This window comes from Sander vitreus, chromosome 14, assembly GCF_031162955.1.
Source record: "Sander vitreus isolate 19-12246 chromosome 14, sanVit1, whole genome shotgun sequence".
In the NCBI taxonomy this organism is placed as follows: Eukaryota; Metazoa; Chordata; class Actinopteri; order Perciformes; family Percidae; genus Sander; species Sander vitreus.
Genome location: NC_135868.1, coordinates 2,166,659 through 2,185,250, shown reverse-complemented (window position 1 = coordinate 2,185,250; position 18,592 = coordinate 2,166,659). Strand labels below are relative to the sequence as shown.

General features: G+C 42.5%; 1 protein-coding gene across 1 annotated transcript in view; it reads left to right on the top strand.

The window, feature by feature from the left end:
* Positions 1-13,951, top strand: part of LOC144528560 (transient receptor potential cation channel subfamily V member 5-like) — a 34,743-nt gene extending 20,792 nt beyond the window's left edge. Inside the window, 7 exon segments of the mRNA XM_078267228.1 lie at positions 654-730; positions 1,304-1,469; positions 4,353-4,419; positions 5,337-5,605; positions 7,476-7,582; positions 9,498-12,031; positions 12,138-13,951. Coding sequence (XP_078123354.1) covers positions 654-730; positions 1,304-1,469; positions 4,353-4,419; positions 5,337-5,605; positions 7,476-7,582; positions 9,498-9,663 — 852 coding nt within the window. The 3' untranslated portion in view covers positions 9,664-12,031; positions 12,138-13,951.
* The last annotated feature ends 4,641 nt before the right edge of the window (positions 13,952-18,592 follow it).

Sequence of the window (18,592 nt, the reverse complement as noted above, 5' to 3'; positions counted from 1 at the left end):
CAGAAATCTTAATGTGTAAAGTAACTAGTAACTAAAGTAACTAGTAACTAAAGCTGGAACAGATGAATGTAGCGGAGTAACTAAAGTAACTAGTAACTAAAGTAACTAGTAACTAAAGCTGAACAGATGAATGTAGTGGAGTAACTAAAGTAACTAGTAACTAAAGTAACTAGTAACTAAAGCTGTAACAGATGAATGTAGCGGAGTAACTAAAGTAACTAGTAACTGAAGCTGTAACAGATGAATGTAGAGGAGTAACTAAAGTAACTAGTAACTAAAGTAACTAGTAACTAAAGCTGGAACAGATGAATGTAGTGGAGTAACTAAAGTAACTAGTAACTAAAGCTGTAACAGATGAATGTAGCGGAGTAACTAAAGTAACTAGTAACTAAAGTAACTAGTAACTAAAGCTGTAACAGATGAATGTAGTGGAGTAACTAAAGTAACTAGTAACTAAAGCTGGAACAGATGAATGTAGTGGAGTAAAAAGTACAATATTTCTCTCTGAAATGTAGCGGAGTAGAAGTAGAAAGTGGCATGAAAAGAAAAGACTCAAGTAAAGTACAAGTACCTCAACATTTGGACTGAAGTACAGTACTGGAGTAAATGTACTTAGTTACATTCCAGCGCTGCTGTTCTCCCTCTTCCAACAGATCCCTGACATGCTGAGAGTGGGGGCAAAGCACTATTTTGGCCAGACAGCACTGGGAGGCCCCTTTCACGTTATCTTGTGAGTGGAAAACACATCTCAGCAGTGTAACAGCAAAAACACACCGCTAATAGCCGCAAAGCGTAGATACCAGACGCACATTTTTCCGTGCCGGTCACAAAGGTGTGTGTGTGTGTGTGTGTGTGTGTGTGTGTGTGTGTGTGTGTGTGTGTGTGTGTGTGTGTGTGTGTCTCTTTCTCTCTCCGTGTGCCTGATCGCGTGTCTCGCTGTAGACACTTCTGAGAAGTCAAGACTGCAAAAATCACCATGAACCTAGGTGTTTTATTTTTGTAAAGCATCCGGCTGCACTGTGGTCTTCCTGTATTTGATTACCTGCCTGGCTCGACACATTAGCCCGCGGCTCGCGGAGGAAATCGAAATAGATGCCAAAACGAGTGCTGTAGCGCGCGGGCCGACCTGCTCCGCACCTGATTGTAGCTGTTATGAACAGACAGATTGGATAACATGGGCGCCGAAATTAAAATAGCTCCGCTTCACAGCGCTTCACGACGCTTCTGCGCCCGGTGTGTTTTGGCTGTAACAAAGCTACCTGTTCTGAAATAGCCCTGACAGTAACTTCTCTGTTGTTTCCAGCATCAGCAACGCATGCCTGGTGGTAATACTCTGTGTGTTCAGAGTCTGCTCAGTGCAGGCGGAGGCCGAGGTGATGGCGATGTGTTTAGTTCTCTGCTGGACCAACGTCCTGTACTTCGCCCGAGGTTTCGAAATGTTCGGCCCCTATGTCATCATGATACAGAAGGTAGGACTCGGCAACCCGTTCTCACTCCCAACTCGTAAAATACGGGCACTTGGTCAGTGTCTCTCAGTGTCAGATACCGACGCAATAAGCATCATTTAGCGTGTGTGTAGAACGCACCAGGCAGAGCAGCAGCTGTAAGATGACGTAGTATTAAGAGAGACAACACTAGAGAGTAGTACGTAGAGAGACAACGGTAGATAGTAGTACGTATAGAGACAACGGTAGAGAGTAGTACGTAGAGAGACAACGGTAGAGAGTAGTATGTAGAGAGACAACGGTAGAGAGTAGTACGTAGAGAGACAACGGTAGAGAGTAGTATGAAGAGAGACAACAGTAGAGAGTAGTACGTAGAGAGACAACGGTAGAGAGTAGTATGAATAGAGACAACGGTAGAGAGTAGTATGAAGAGAGACAACAGTAGAGAGTAGTACGTAGAGAGACAACGGTAGAGAGTAGTATGAAGAGAGACAACGGTAGAGAGTAGTACGTAGAGACACAACGATAGACAGTAGTATGAAGAGAGACAACGGTAGAGAGTAGTACGTAGAGACACAACGGTAGAGAGTAGTACGTAGAGAGACAACGGTAGAGAGTAGTATGTAGAGAGACAACGGTAGAGAGTAGTACGTAGAGAAACAACGGTAGAGAGTAGTATGTAGAGAAACAACGGTAGAGAGTAGTACGTAGAGACACAACGATAGACAGTAGTACGTATAGAGACAACAGTAGAGAGTAGTATGTAGAGACACAACGGTAGAGAGTAGTACGTATAGAGACAACAGTAGAGAGTAGTACGTAAAGAGACAACAGAAGAGGGTAGTATGTAGAGAGACAACGGTAGAGAGTAGTACGTAGAGAGACAACGGTAGAGAGTAGTATGTAGAGAGACAACGGTAGAGAGTAGTATGTAGAGAGACAACGGTAGAGAGTAGTATGTAGAGAAACAACGGTAGAGAGTAGTACGTAGAGACACAACGATAGACAGTAGTACGTATAGAGACAACAGTAGAGAGTAGTATGTAAAGAGACAACAGAAGAGGGTAGTATATAGAGAGACAACGGTAGAGAGTACTATGTATGTAGGGAGACAGCAGTACAGAGTAGTATGTAGAGAGACAACAGTAGAGACACAACAGTAGACAGTAATATGTAGAGAGACAACAGTAGAGAGTAGTATGTACAGACAACGGTAGAGAATAGTATGTAGAGAGACAACGGTAGAGAATAGTTTGTAGAGAGACAACAGTAGAGAGTAGTATGTAGAGAGACAACAGTAGAGAGTAGTTTGTAGAGAGACAACAGTAAAGAGTAGTTTGTAGAGAGACAACAGTAGAGAGTAGTATGTAGAGAGACAACAGTAGAGAGTAGTATGTAGAGAGACAACAGTAGAGAGTAGTATGTAGAGAGACAACAGTAGAGAGTAGTACGTAGAGAGACAACGGTAGACAGTAGTACGTATAGAGACAACAGTAGAGAGTAGTATGTAAAGAGACAACAGAAGAGGGTAGTATGTAGAGAAACAACGGTAGAGAGTAGTATGTAGAGAGACAACAGTAGAGAGTAGTATGTAGAGAGACAACAGTAGAAAGTAGTATGTAGAGAGACAGCAGTAGAGAGTAGTATGTAGAGAGACAACAGTAGAGACACAACAGTAGACAGTAATATGTAGAGAGACAGCAGTAGAGAGTAGTATGTGAAGAGACAACAGTAGAGAGTAGTATGTACAGACAACGGTAGAGAATAGTATGTAGAGAGACAACAGTAAAGAGTAGTTTGTAGAGAGACAGCAGTAGAGAGTAGTATGTAGAGAGACAACAGTAAAGAGTAGTTTGTAGAGAGACAACAGTAGAAAGTAGTATGTAGAGAGACAGCAGTAGAGAGTAGTATGTAGAGAGACAACAGTAAAGAGTAGTATGTAGAGAGACAACAGTAAAGAGTAGTTTGTAGAGAGACAACAGTAGAGAGTAGTATGTACAGACAACGGTAGAGAGTAGTATGTAGAGAGACAACAGTAGAGAGTAGTATGTAGAGAGACAACGGTAGAGAGTAGTATGTAGAGAGACAACAGTAGAGAGGAGTTTGTAGAGAGACAACAGTAGAGAGTAGTTTGTAGAGAGACAACGGTAGAGAGTAGTATATAGAGAGACAACAGTAGAGAGTAGTATGTAGAGAGACAACGGTAGAGAGTAGTATGTAGAGAGACAACGGTAGAGAGTAGTATGTAGAGAGACAACGGTAGAGAGTAGTATGTAGAGAGACAACGGTAGAGAGTAGTATGTAGAGAGACAACAGTAGAGAGTAGTATGTAGAGAGACAACAGTAGAGAGTAGTATGTAGAGAGACAACAGTAGAGAGTAGTATGTAGAGAGACAACAGTAGAGAGTAGTATGTAGAGAGACAACAGTAGAGAGTAGTATGTAGAGAGACAACAGTAGAGAGTAGTATGTAGAGAGACAACAGTAGAGAGTAGTTTGTAGAGAGACAACGGTAGAGAGTAGTATGTAGAGAGACAACGGTAGAGAGTAGTATGTAGAGAGACAACGGTAGAGAGTAGTATGTAGAGAGACAACGGTAGAGAGTAGTTCCCCGAAAGAACCAAGCAGACCTGTCTTGTTGCACCATCCACATCTTCAAAACTTGACATTTTCAGCCTGTAACGTTGCTCAGAGGTTCCCGTTAACGTTGCACGATGTGACCGCTGTTTAAAGTTAATTGACAGAAAGCGGTATTTGAGGGACAACGGGCGAAAATTCCGTCCTCGATATAGACTAGCTTACAGAAACAGCTTCTAATGTGTATCGCAAACAGTTGAAAACATCCATTAGACATTTAGAAAAGTTAGTTTTTGCAGACTGACCTACCATGTGTCTCATTTCCTCCTAGGTTATGTTTGGCTACCTGATGAAGTTTATGTCCCTGATTGTCATTGTGGACATTGGTTACGGCAATGGTGAGTATATTCTGGTACCAACAAGTAATTAAAGGTGACCTATTATATAGCATTTTCAGCTTCATACTTGTATTTTTGTGTTTATTTTAGAACATGTTTACAAGCTTTAATGTTCCAAAAACACTTTTGATACTGCCCATATGACTGCTGCACCTGTATTCACCCTCTTTCTGGAGCTCCTGTCTCTTTAAAAAGCCTAGTCTGCTCTGATTGGTCAGCTTTCCGCTTTTCGCTCCTGTTATTGTCTCGTACAGTTGGTGCTTCAACGGAGTATACATCAGTACTTTGTGCCTTGAAAAACACAGATAGAGGCTTCTAAACCAAATACTACCCAATCGGGCATGTTTCAACAGTAATGTGACCCGAAATTGAGGAGAATTTAACAACATTGGCAGCCAAGATTACAGCTTTTACTACCGTTAGCATGAAGCTACATGTAACAATGTTAATACCTCAGTAGCTTCAAAAACACTGCAGTAGTTCCTGCCGGGCTGGAGGAGATGACCAATCAGAGAAGGCTGGCTTAGAGTTGTGTAACACTCAGCCAGAGTAGAGAAAAACTGTTGAAACCAGAGCATTCAGAACAGTTGGAAATCTGAATGTTTTAGCTCACTGGGATTTTTCTAAAACACGTTTACCTCATTATTTGCAGCTCTGGCCACATTTAACATGAAAATTGGACATACCGGATGTTATTAGATATAACATTTCATATATGAAAGAAAATACAGTAAAGCATAATAGGGTTGGTCCTTCGAGCCAGATTCAGCGTGGTCACCGTGGGATTGTTTGGACATGTTCTCGGATCAGTATACACACCCAGTAGATGCCCGGGGTACCTTTAATTCTCACGCAGCTTGTGAGATTAGAAATGGAATAAGATGAGTTAAACTTTTCTACTCTCATGTTCTCCTCAGCCCTGTGGATGGTGTATATGACTCAGGCGTTTGGCACCCTTAATGAATATAGCCACTACTTCAGCACCCTTTGGGCCGAGTTCGAGATCAACTTGACCCTAGTAAACATGCCGGAGAACCCTACCTACGTCACCCCCTTGATCGTCTACGTGGTGCAGGTTGCCTATACTATCTTCGCCTACATGTGTCTGTTGACTCTACTGAAAGCCATGCTGGTTCAAACGGTAATGAGGGTGGCCGAGGAGAGAGACGAGCTGTGGAGGACTCAGGTACATACACACATAGACACAGACACACACACACACACACACACACACAGATACACACACACATATAGAGACAGAGCGCATCGCGTCATACTCTGAAAGTCCCGCCCCCACAGGAGGGACAACTCTCTGTTGACTTGTATTGTGTGAAGGTTTCCACCTCTTTATTCCATCTGCTAGCAAACAGAAACATCCTTAAAAGCTGCTGTGTGCTGATGTTTACTACTAAGTGAAGTCTCAAAAGAGCCCAGAGCAAACTAAAAGCTCCATCTCAGCCCAGACACTCTCTGTGTCAACGTTTTAGGACAGTTCAAACACCAACAAACGCCGATTGACCGGACGGTGACCGGAATTGGCCGATTTTCAGGTCATCGGCCATGGCCGGCGACCTGCCGGTCAGTCTGACATATGTCGATTTTATGCAGGGGCGCATGATTTACATCGCACAACATCAGCACCACACGTGCACATGCAGGGTTTCCGCTATATGCATGTGCATACCGCTCCAAACCAACATTAAAAACCTACCGTCGCTAGCTAACGCCTGTTGACAGCAACGGTAGTGTTCACATTTATACACAATGACACATAAAGCAAACTTGCTAAAAAAGGAACTACACGCTGTTTAGGTAACGTTCCTGTTGACGTTCAAACAGGCCTGTGTGTGTGTTTTGAGAAATATCTTTATACTGCATTAAGGCTATATTTATTTTATTTTTATTTGTTATTTATATATTATTTTATTGCCATTACCTGTTTTCCCTGTTTTCATAAATACAGAAGTTTAGTTTGCTAAATATATCACATGTTTTTTGTTGGATATTTTTGTGAAAAGAAGGAAATGGTTCTTCCATAACATTACACTTTAGAGGAGTAATTTATATAGTTCTATTTTATAGCGATCAATTATCTATTAAAACGTTTTTCTATGTTCTATGAAAAATGGTAAATTTTCTATTAAAGAAAAGATAGAAAATAAATATTTGTGTGTGCTGTAAAGTGGTTAGAAAATATGAAATCGGTATCGGCTGGTCTAACTCAATGAGAAATTGGAATCGGCCTAAAAATTATAATCGGTGCATCTCTAATATACATTCATTTACCAGCTTTTGCACTTAATGACTGCATTGCGTTGTACATGTACAATGACAATAAAGACTATTGTATTCACTTTTAAGCCACTTTGAGCGTGGCGTGGTTGTTGGTGCCAGACGGGCTGGTCTGAGTATTTCACAATCTGCTCAGTTACTGGGATTTTCACACACAACCATTTCTAGGGATTACAAAGAATGGTCTGAAAAAGGAAAAACATCCAGTATGCTGCAGTCCTGGGGGGGGCAAAATGCCTTGTTGATGGTAGAGGTCAGAGGAGAATGGGCCATGTGATTCCAGCTGATAGAAGATCAACTTTGACTCAAATAACCACTCTTTACAACCAAGGTATGCAGCAAAGCATTTGTGAAGCCACAACACGCACAACCTTGAGGTGGGTGGGCTACACCAGCAGAAGACCCCACCGGGTACCACTCAGCTCCACTAACAATAGGAACATGAGGCTACAATTTGCACGAGCTCACCAAAGTTGGACAGTTGAAGCCTGGAAAATTGTTGTCTGGTCTGATGAGTCTCGATTTCTGTTGAGACCTTCAGATGGTAGAGTCAGAATTTGGCGTAAACAGAATGAGAACATCATCACCGTCATGCCTTGTTACTACTGGACAGGCTGGTGGTGGTGGTGGTGTAATGGTGTGGGGAATGTTTTCTTGGCACACTTTAGGCCCCTTAGTACCAATTGGGGATTGTTTAAATGCCACATCATCATGTCCCTGTGCATTGCTGTGTCATGGTAACGAGCTGTGTTGATGTTGTGAAGGTGGTAGCTACGACTCTGATGCTGGAGAGGCGACTGCCCCGCTGCCTGTGGCCCCGGCTCGGGATGTGTGGGCTCGACTACGGCCTGAGCGATAGCTGGTATCTCAGGTAAGAACAGAAAATGGCAACACATCGCACGTAAACACACAATAAACATGCATGAAACATAACCATACATTATCTCATCCAATGCATTCAATAAATATTCGATAGGGGAGACCGTGCCTTTGCAGTAGGAGCCCCCAGACTCTGGAATAAGTTCCCCTCTACATTTTAGGTTGGCTCCTACAAAAAAAGGCAAAAAGTAAGGCAGTAACTGTAGAGGGACAGAAAAAGGAAAAGTTCTTTGGTGTTGCTTTAAAGTAGAGATGTTCCCATACCATCTTTTCTTTCCCGATACCCAAGACCTGACCGTGCGTACTGGCTGATACCAAGTACCATAGACGTAGATTTTGGGTGGGGGGGATACAGTGGATATGTTTCCCCTTAAACAAATATGAACCCAATCCCCAAAAAAGGTAAAAAATATCTGTTCAGGGGGGCTCAAAACCTGTCTATAGCCCTCTTACCTGTAAAAATGTTTAAGGATTTGAGACCCCCCCCCCCACAGTGGACCGTACCATCTAAACCTCACAGCACACATCTCCTTTCTTTCTCATCTGTGATACGATGACTATGCAGAAAGGTTTTAGCAATACAAGAGAATGATTACAAATAATAATTGAGCAGAGGCTCAGTCCTTGTTGCAGCAAAGGGCCGCAGGTTCGACTCTTTCATTCCTTCCACCAGCTTCTAGAAAAGGTCACCTCATGTCCAGAAACCTGTTGATATCCGAGTCTTTGATGACGTTTAAAAGTAGCTGTGTTTCTCCTTCTTATCGGGTCAAACTGTCGGCTGGTTGGTTTGTGCCCAGCAACCATAGCAACGCACAGAGCTTGTAAACAGATGAGATGCCGTAAACTGTCACAAACTGCAGTAAAAACCCTGACTGAGACGCAGATTCTGAATGCGCTGTATACATGTCTAAAGAATGTCTCTAAAACCTGAATAATACCAGAATATCACGCACGTCTTAATCAGAAAATGCTGAACTCGGTAAAAGGGCTTGATATGCTGTTAATATTATTATATAGAGTATTCGGAATAATAGTGGATATTGGTGTGCGTGTGAACGTACTCTCTGATGTACAGTAGGTGAATGAGAGGGCTAGTCCCTATGTAACACATTTTCATTTTGAACGTCCCCATGGAAATGAGAATCCTGAAGCCAGTTCTTTCTGTCAGTAGCATAAAAGTTAAAAGCACTCTTTCCTAATTTACAATTGATGAAAAAGTTAAAAAAATAAAAATAAAAAAAAGTCCCATAATCAAAAAACAATGAAGGTGTGTGTCCATTGTCAGCATCATTTCCATTCATTTCTATGGGAGCAGCCGTGCAATGCATTCTGGGAGTGTCTGCCTCTTTTCGGTGAACTATTTTCGTAAAATACCAGATTGTATTCTGAATGAGCCGTCATTATGGTCTGTTTTGAAATCCGGGAGCAGCCAGCCCCACGTGACGCATTCGTCCAATCAGCTGCAGCCATCACAGTTGTCGGAGGGCGGAGCCTGTTTTCTTTGCTTGTCATTGGTCAGTGAAGAGAAACTGGTGGTGAGCCCACTAGCGTGCAATGCTGGGAAGCGGGGTGATCCCATCCGTGAAAACAACGCGTATATGGACACGTACTATGAATCAGAAATGTTGGAACAAATGATTGTAGAATGTTTGGCCTGATGGACCAAACTTTAAAAGTTGTTTTGCTTGTCATCTTGCTGACAGACCAGACAAAGCATAAGTTCAGACTTTTCACAACTCCTCATCAGGATGTTACTTTTCATCCGTCTGTCGCAAGTAAAATAAAAACAAGTAAAATAGTTTCTTCAAACTTAAATAAGCAGGAATAAAAAGACAAAACAACGCTGACCCATCCAGCTTGTCTTTAAGGTGTGCTGGGCGTCTAACATTTATTATTGTCTCTACTAGAGTCCAGACGGACCGGAACCAGAACCACAACCAGAAGCTTCAGGACCAGGACCAGATCCAGGAGCTGCAGTTGATCCGAGCAGAGCTGCAGAAGCGCAGGACTCTGATCCAGAAGCTGATTCAGAACCAGACCCTGACAAACTCAGGCTCACAGATCTTCATCTGAAGGCCCCCCCACCCCCTCACTGTGAATGCAGCAATCACACTCTGATACGCACCAAACGTGTACCGAGACGTTTTGGTCCCTCTTTTGCTTTTCGTCGGGAAAAAGGGACAAAAACGTTGAAAAAAGTGAAAAACAAAAGCAAAAAACAACAAAAACATCGTAAAAAAGGGGACAAAATAGTCTGGTGGAAAGAGAGAGAGACCGTACCAAGACCTCCTCTTCTTATTAAGAACATTTTTTGGCCGTTTTCAAGCCTTTATTGGACAGGACAGCTTAGAAAGTAAAGGAGAGAGAGGGGGAACGACATGCAGCAAAGGGACGGAATCGAACCCGCGGCCGCTGCAGCAAGGACAGAGATTCTGCACATGAGGCGCACTCCAACCAGGCGAGCCAACCGACCTCCAACAGACACAAACTGCTGGAAGAACTGCACATTTTGGGACTAAACCATCTGGTATTTTAGCAAGATGTAGTCGAATATCTTTCAGGAAGATTCGTAATATTTATAGAAAAGAGACGTCTGCTCTGATGAACATAATAGGTTCCAACTGTCCAAAACTCACAAGAACAGAGAAACCGGCAGCTCGTGGTGCTCTGCACCCGGCTCACAGTCCCCTATTCTCGGGTAACTGAACCACAAACTACCGCTGACCTGACGGAGCACCGTAGCCGGCGTCGCATGGTTTATCCCTCGCGCATGCGCAGTCGTGAAGATTTTTTTGGCGCCCTAGCGCCCCGCACGGGCCTCTCTTACGTCCACAGTCATTGTATATTACAGCTGTGAGACGAGAGATCTGCTCCCAACATCAGCATTTTTCTTCAGCCAATGTTACATACACTTTTGCGTTACTTTTGCGTTACTTTCACCAAAATAACGGCGGAAGTATGACTCGGCAGGTAGCTTGTGAATTTCACCACGGGATCAACAAAGTCTCATCTTTATCCACTTTAATACATCATCATTTACTCATATTATTTTGTATTATTAATCTGAATCTGCAAATTAACTAAAGCTATACAATAAATTTAAGTTAAATAAAACGTACAATAGTCTACTTGACTGAATTGTGGTCAGTGTTGGGGAGTAACGGAGTACATGTACCGGCGTTACGTATTCAGAATACAAATGATGAGTAACTGTACTCCGTTACAGTTACTATTTAAATAGTTGGTATTTAGAATACAGTTACATTGTTGAAACAATGGATTACATGACGATACTTCTGTTTCACGGGTTTATTCACTCTCGCAACTGCATGCATTTCCCAGAAGCCCCAATATGAAAACGAAAAAATGAGCTATTTGCGTGATCACTGATAGAGGTCGAGATGGAGCCACAGAGCCAGGGCAGGAATGGTTCCTATCTGGGAATACAAACAGTATTTCACATTAAAGAAAGAGAAGGGAGAAGGAAATATAACGGGGCACTGCAGTGCAGCGTCTGCTGCCAGCAACCCAGCCTCCTTTCAGCGTCCAGATTCCTCCACCTCCAACCTGAAGAAGCATCTTAAAGGACGTTATTTTAGCCCAGCGTAGTCGTCTGCTGTAGTGTTACTGCTCACCTTGCTGTTTTATAGCTGACGTGTGACTTTACATTCTCCTACGTGCTGATTTACTTGCCCCAGAGCCGTTGAAAGACTAACGCGTTTGACATGTTAGCTAACGTTAGCTAAAATTAGCTCATGGTAGCTTAGACTGCGGTTAGATTTTTGTAGTATGCAGTTCAGGACTACAAATACAACAATCTATCTGCTTGTTCAGGTACACATTCAGCCTGTTGGAACAGAAGAACACTGTATGTCAGTGGTTCCCAACCTTTTTTCCTTGGTGCCCCCCCCCTACTCATGTCTTAGAAAAGCTGAGCCCCTTTCGTAAAATAGTGATGCCGTGGCGGCAGAAAAAACGAGGATGCTAGCAGCTAGCAGCTGACCTGATGACAGCAGGGGTCCCAGGTTAAGAGGTCCCGGAGGTTTGGCCTACAATTTTAAGCAAGAACAAATATATATATATATATATATATATATACAGACTTTTGTATACATTATATATTCTAGTGTATTATCATCATTTGTTTAACGAGCAAATATTTTTTTTTTTACCTCAACCTCAAACCAGATAAAGACTTGTGCACCCCCTGTGATCTTTGCCGCCCCCCTGAGGGGTGCCCGGACCCCAGGTTGGGAACCACTGCTGTATGTGATGGCCGCATTTCTACTTATACAATGCAATTCAATGTGGAAGTAATCCAAGTATTCAGAATACGTAACGCAGATTGCGTAACGGAATACGTTACAAATGACATTTTTGGGCATGTATTCTGTACTCTGTAACGGAAGATAGATAGATATATACATAGATAGATAGATAGGTAGATAGAGAGATAGAGAGATAGATGGATAGAGAGATAGATAGAGAGAGAGATAGAGAGAGAGATAGATAGAGAGAGAGAGATAGATAGATAGATAGATAGAGAGATAGATAGATAGATACATACTTTATTCATCCCGAAGGAAATTTTAGGCATCCAGTAGCTTTGACAACCATAACACAACATACACACATATATCTCACATACAAAATAAAATCACTCCCAGAAATGTAATGAGTAAAACAAAGAACTAAAACTATTAATTAAAATTAAGTAGGAGAAAATGATAATACTCAATACTCAAATCACCTTACAATTGAATCAAAGTAGCCTACGGTAGAGTTACTTTCCACCGCTGATAAAATGTGATGATATTACGTGTAGCAAGACTAAACATTAATTCCTGACATGTTATCTGTCAGTTGCTCGGGCACATTGCTGTCAGCACTGACAGGACACAGATGTCTCTAGCCTACCGTCTCTGGTTCTGGCTCTGACCACGGGAACACTGACAGGACACAGATGTTGTCCGTACCGTCTCTGGTTCTGGTTCTGACCACGGGAACACTGACAGGACACAGATGTTGTCCCAGCACCGCCTCTGGTTCTGGTTCTGACCACGGGAACACTGACAGGACACAGATGTTGTCCGTACCGTCTCTGGTTCTGATTCTGACCACGGGAACACTGACAGGACACAGATGTTGTCCGTACTGCCTCTGGTTCTGACTCTGACCACAGGAACACTGACAGGACACAGATGTCTCTAGCCTACCGTCTCTGGTTCTGGTTCTGACCACGGGAACACTGACAGGACACAGATGTTGTCCGTACCGTCTCTGGTTCTGGCTCTGACCACAGGAACACTGACAGGACACAGATGTTGTCCGCTACCGTCTCTGGTTCTGATTCTGACCACGGGAACAATGACAGGACACAGATGTCTCTAGCCTACCGTCTCTGGTTCTGACTCTGACCACAGGAACACTGACAGGACACAGACGTCTCTAGCCTACCGTCTCTGGTTCTGGTTCTGACCACGGGAACACTGACAGGACACAGATGTCTCTAGCCTACCGTCTCTGGTTCTGGCTCTGACCACGGGAACACTGACAGGACACAGATGTTGTCCGTACCGTCTCTGGTTCTGGCTCTGACCACAGGAACACTGACAGGACACAGATGTTGTCCGTACCGCCTCTGGTTCTGGTTCTGACCACAGGAACAGTGACAGGACACAGATGTCTCTAGCCTACCGTCTCTGGTTCTGGCTCTGACCACGGGAACACTGACAGGACACAGATGTTGTCCGCCTACCGTCTCTGGTTCTGGTTCTGACCACGGGAACACTGACAGGACACAGATGTCTCTAGCCTACCGTCTCTGGTTCTGGCTCTGACCACGGGAACACTGACAGGACACAGATGTCTCTAGCCTACCGTCTCTGGTTCTGACTCTGACCACAGGAACACTGACAGGACACAGATGTCTCTAGCCTACCGTCTCTGGTTCTGGTTCTGACCACGGGAACACTGACAGGACACAGATGTTGTCCGTACCGTCTCTGGGGACGGGACAGCTCGCTTCATCGCAGCGTAAAAAACTCCTGAAAATAATGTCCATGTTGCAAATGTATCCGTCTCTGCAGTCCTCTGAACCATCGAGTACAGAGCAACATGCATTATATTACAGCAAAAAGGAATACATTACTGTAACTTTACTCCCAACACTGTAAACTAATGAACTGTGTATGAAATAATTCAGAATGATTGAACAGATTCCTGGTGAACATTGTGAACTTCCTCCACTTCCAGTCCTTTAAAGATGGAAGCTGTGATCATCAAACTGTAGAAATGCCGTTGACTCGTGTCATGTCTAGTTTTGAGTTCTGTCTCTTTTCACAATAAAAGCATAAAGTTACTGTGACGTGTTTGTGGTCTTTCTGTTTAACTTTTAAAGTCAGTGTACTCCAGGATGGGGGGGGGGATTCATCGAGTACTCTCTACTTGTTTGCTGTTCAGGATCTTTTTCTAATTATTTCAGTGTTACGTTTAATAACATATAGCTAATAGTAATATTTACAGTCTATGAGCCAAACACTTTGAACACAGGTTGATCAGCACAACTACAGGGAGGTTGCAGTTGCATTATGGGAAATGTAGTTTGGCGAAACTTGAATAGCCACACACACACACACACACACACACACAAACTTGAATATCTGGATTAATAAAAAAAAAAAAAAAAAAAAAATTAATAATGTTAAATTAGGATTATTAAAAAAAAAAAAAAGATACTTTTTTTTTTATTTGTTTATGTGACCTATGTGAGATGTCTTGTGTATCACTCGGAGCCGGTCAGGTTGGTAACCATCCAGAATTTTTGTGTGTGTGTGTGCAATAGTGTGTGTGTGTGTGTGTGTGTGTGTGTGTATGTATGAGAGTGGATCGTGCCACGGATAACCTACCGGAGACTGTCGTGTGACCCCACCCCCCACAAATGTATTGAGTGATATCAAGTCAATCAATATTCAGTAGGCCTATGTTATGGCCTATAGGTTAAAATGTCTTTCTATTCGTTCAACATGTACATATTCCAGGCCCTTTATCTATTATAAAAGTTGCTCTAAAAGTACTGACAGTATAAAAATAATACGATAAAGTAAACTGTAGTACATCATCAGTTTATGTGATGATGTTGGAAGAATGCATTATAACTCAACATTGATTGAACATTGGCTCCATCTATTGGATCATTTACACTATTTGCCTTACTGTTTAGAGGCTTCATAGATCGGTTTACATGTAACTTTATGTACGTATGTGTATATGCATATGCATGTATACACTTTATTATATACAGTCAGGTCCATAAATATTGGGACATCGACACAATTCTAATCTTTTTTGGCTCTATACACCACCACAATGGAGTTGAAATGAAACGAACAAGATGTGCTTTAACTGCAGACTTTCAGCTTTAATTTGAGGGTATTTACATCCAAATCAGGTGAACGGTGTAGGAATTACAACAGTTTGTATATGTGCCTCCCACTTTTTAAGGGACCAAAAGTAATGGGACAGATTAACAATCATAAATCAAACTTTCACTTTTTAATACTTGGTTGCAAATCCTTTGCATTCAATTCCAGCCTGAAGTCTGGAAGGCATAGACATCACCAGACGCTGGGTTTCATCCCTGGTGATGCTCTGCCAGGCCTCTACTGCAACTGTCTTCAGTTCCTGCTTGTTCTTGGGGCATTTTCCCTTCAGTTTTGTCTTCAGCAAGTGAAATGCATGCTCAATCGGATTCAGGTCAGGTGATTGACTTGGCCATTGCATAACATTCCACTTCTTTCCCTTAAAAAACTCTTTGGTTGCTTTCGCAGTATGCTTCGGGTCATTGTCCATCTGCACTGTGAAGCGCCGTCCAATGAGTTCTGAAGCATTTGGCTGAATATGAGCAGATAATATTGCCCGAAACACTTCAGAATTCATCCTGCTGCTTTTGTCAGCAGTCACATCATCAATAAATACAAGAGAAGCAGTTCCATTGGCAGCCATACATGCCCACGCCATGACACTACCACCACCATACTTCACTGATGAGGTGGTATGCTTTGGATCATGAGCAGTTCCTTTCCTTCTCCATACTCTTCTCTTCCCATCACTCTGGTACAAGTTGATCTTTGTCTCATCTGTCCATAGGATGTTGTTCCAGAAATGTGAAGGCTTTTTTTAGATGTTGTTTGGCAAACTCTAATCTGGCCTTCCTGTTTTTGAGGCTCACCAATGGTTTACATCTTGTAGTGAACCCTCTGTATTCACTCTGGTGAAGTCTTCTCTTGATTGTTGACTTTGACACACATACACCTACCTCCTGGAGAGTGTTCTTGATCTGGCCAACTGTTGTGATGGGTGTTTTCTTCACCAGGGAAAGTATTCTTCGGTCATCCACCACAGTTGTTTTCCGTGGTCTTCCGGGTCTTTTGGTGTTGCTGAGCTCACCGGTGCGTTCTTTCTTTTTAAGAATGTTCCAAACAGTTGATTTGGCCACACCTAATGTTTTTTGCTATCTCTCTGATGGGTTTGTTTAGATTTTTCAGCCTAATGATGGCTTGCTTCACTGATAGTGACAGCTCTTTGGATCTCATATTGAGAGTTGACAGCAACAGATTCCAAATGTAAATAGCACACTTGAAATGAACTCTGGACCTTTTATCTGCTCCTTGTAAATGGGATAATGAGGGAATAACACACACCTGGCCATGGAACAGCTGAGCAACCAATTGTCCCATTACTTTTTGGTCCCTTAAAAAGTGGGAGGCACATATACAAACTGTTGTAATTCCTACACCGTTCACCTGATTTGGATGTAAATACCCTCAAATTAAAGCTGAAAGTCTGCAGTTAAAGCACATCTTGTTCGTTTCATTTCAACTCCATTGTGGTGGTGTATAGAGCCAAAAAGATTAGAATTGTGTCGATGTCCCAATATTTATGGACCTGACTGTATACAACTTCTATCTGTACATATTGGTCAAACGTTCATGTATAACGTTACCTTGTTCATCTTTGTTTTTAGCCGTAACGTTATGTCTGTTTCTGTGTTGAAAGCAACACAAACCCAGACTCAAACTCCCTCATGTTTACACTTACTTGGGCAATAAAGCAGTTTCTGATAAAAATCCGAAATAGAAGTTCTTTATTGATTAAGTATCTTTGCAGATACCCCCAGAGTAAGCAGATTTTCAAATATACTCTTAATTCAACTACTAGGGAACATAGAGTAGCCTACCAGAAAATCTGACAACTCTGAAAATCTTCTTGACAAAAAGGATTGATAGTATAATAGATGGCTACAGCCGCCTTATTGTGTTCCTCCGACAACAACTGCAGCAGCACTGTGTTGGAGGGCAATTTTTTATGTCTATTTCTTTATTTTATTCTGCAATGGGACACAGCCATTCAGTTCAGGGAGATAAATAGATGGCTTGCTTCCACCACATCATGAAAATCCTACTTTCCTGTAGGTTACTTTGTTGGATTCAGAAACTCATCGCCTTGAAACCCATTTGGCGCTGTTATGAACAGTGCCCCAGTCAGCAGCACTGCAGCAAAGAACTCCGGTTAGAAAGGATGGCAGCTAAAGATGAGTTTATATAGATGCCAAAAGGCTTCAATTTGTCATAAGAGTCTAAGTGCCATATATAATTAGGACCTTTAGCCAAGTAGTTTCGGCGACGGAGCCGTCTCCTCATTCTGAGTTCAACAGGGACATTCTACAACGCTTCATGTGAAGAAGCTTAACGTGGTTTAATGTACCTAAACAACAATTAATGAGCACCAAATGTCTCTCTCATATTGCTCCTTATAACCACTGAAAACTGTCTAAAAATCGAACCAGAAATTTGGTGATCACTGATTGTTGTTTAGGTAGCCTATATTAAACCACGTTAAGCTTATTCCTTATAGCCTCAATGAAGCAGAAACGCTTAATGTCGGATAAAGTCCATAATAATTGGACTTTGGGTTATATTTTTTGACAGTTTTCAGTGGTTATGAGGAGCAATATGAGAGAGAAATTTGGGGATCATTGATCGTTGTTTAGGTACATTACACCACGTTAAGTATTTTCCTTACAATAGGCTCTAATGAAGCAGAAGTGAAGAAGGCAGAGAGTGAAGGGACAGAGGCACATGGAGAGAACACCAGTAAGGAGTTTCCTCCTCCTCTTTTTTTATCCACAACTAGCAGGTTTGTGATTTCCCGACCTCCATGCACGTTTAGGTGCTGTGCTAGTTTTGTTATTTTAGTTTCTTGTGTTAGTTTGGGCTGGAGGTTACCGGTAGTTCAATTATTCGTCGTTAGTAGTTTAGGGGGGGGCCCTGTCTGACGGCCCCAGCGGCAGCAGCCCATCACAGAACATGCAGGGGACTGGTTCCAGCAATCCTACTGCTCCAAATAAGTGACAAAATAACTCCAACATGTTCCTATTTACATGTTGTGATTTGTAGAGTCACAGCGTGTACAAATAACAAGGTCACATGACACACAGCCATCTTCTAACGTATACATACCGGGAACTATATTCATTCTGCTACTTGGGCGGAGTGAGACAGACTTGCTGCAAAGCAAATCACTCCGCCCAAGTAGCAGAATGAATATAGTTCCCGGTATGTATACGGTTAGAAGATGGCTGTGTCTCATGTTACGTTGTTTTTTTGTACACGCTGTGACTATACAAATCACAACATGTAAATAGGAACATGTTGGCGTTATTTTATTACTTTTGTCACAATTCGGAGCAGTAGGATTGCTGGAACCATTCACCTGCATTTTCTGTGATGGCCTGCTGCCGCTGGGGCCGTCAGACAGCGTTACAGCACGCACGGAGATGAGAAGGGTATGTCTGGACTTATCTAACTCTGGGGGATACGGTGAATAAGCTAAATTCCCAATAAGTCGGCGTGTTCCTTTAAATGCCAGACGGCATTCAAAACGGCATGAGAATAGTGACGAATTATGACCATTTTGGCTTTCCATAGCAGTCATGTCACAT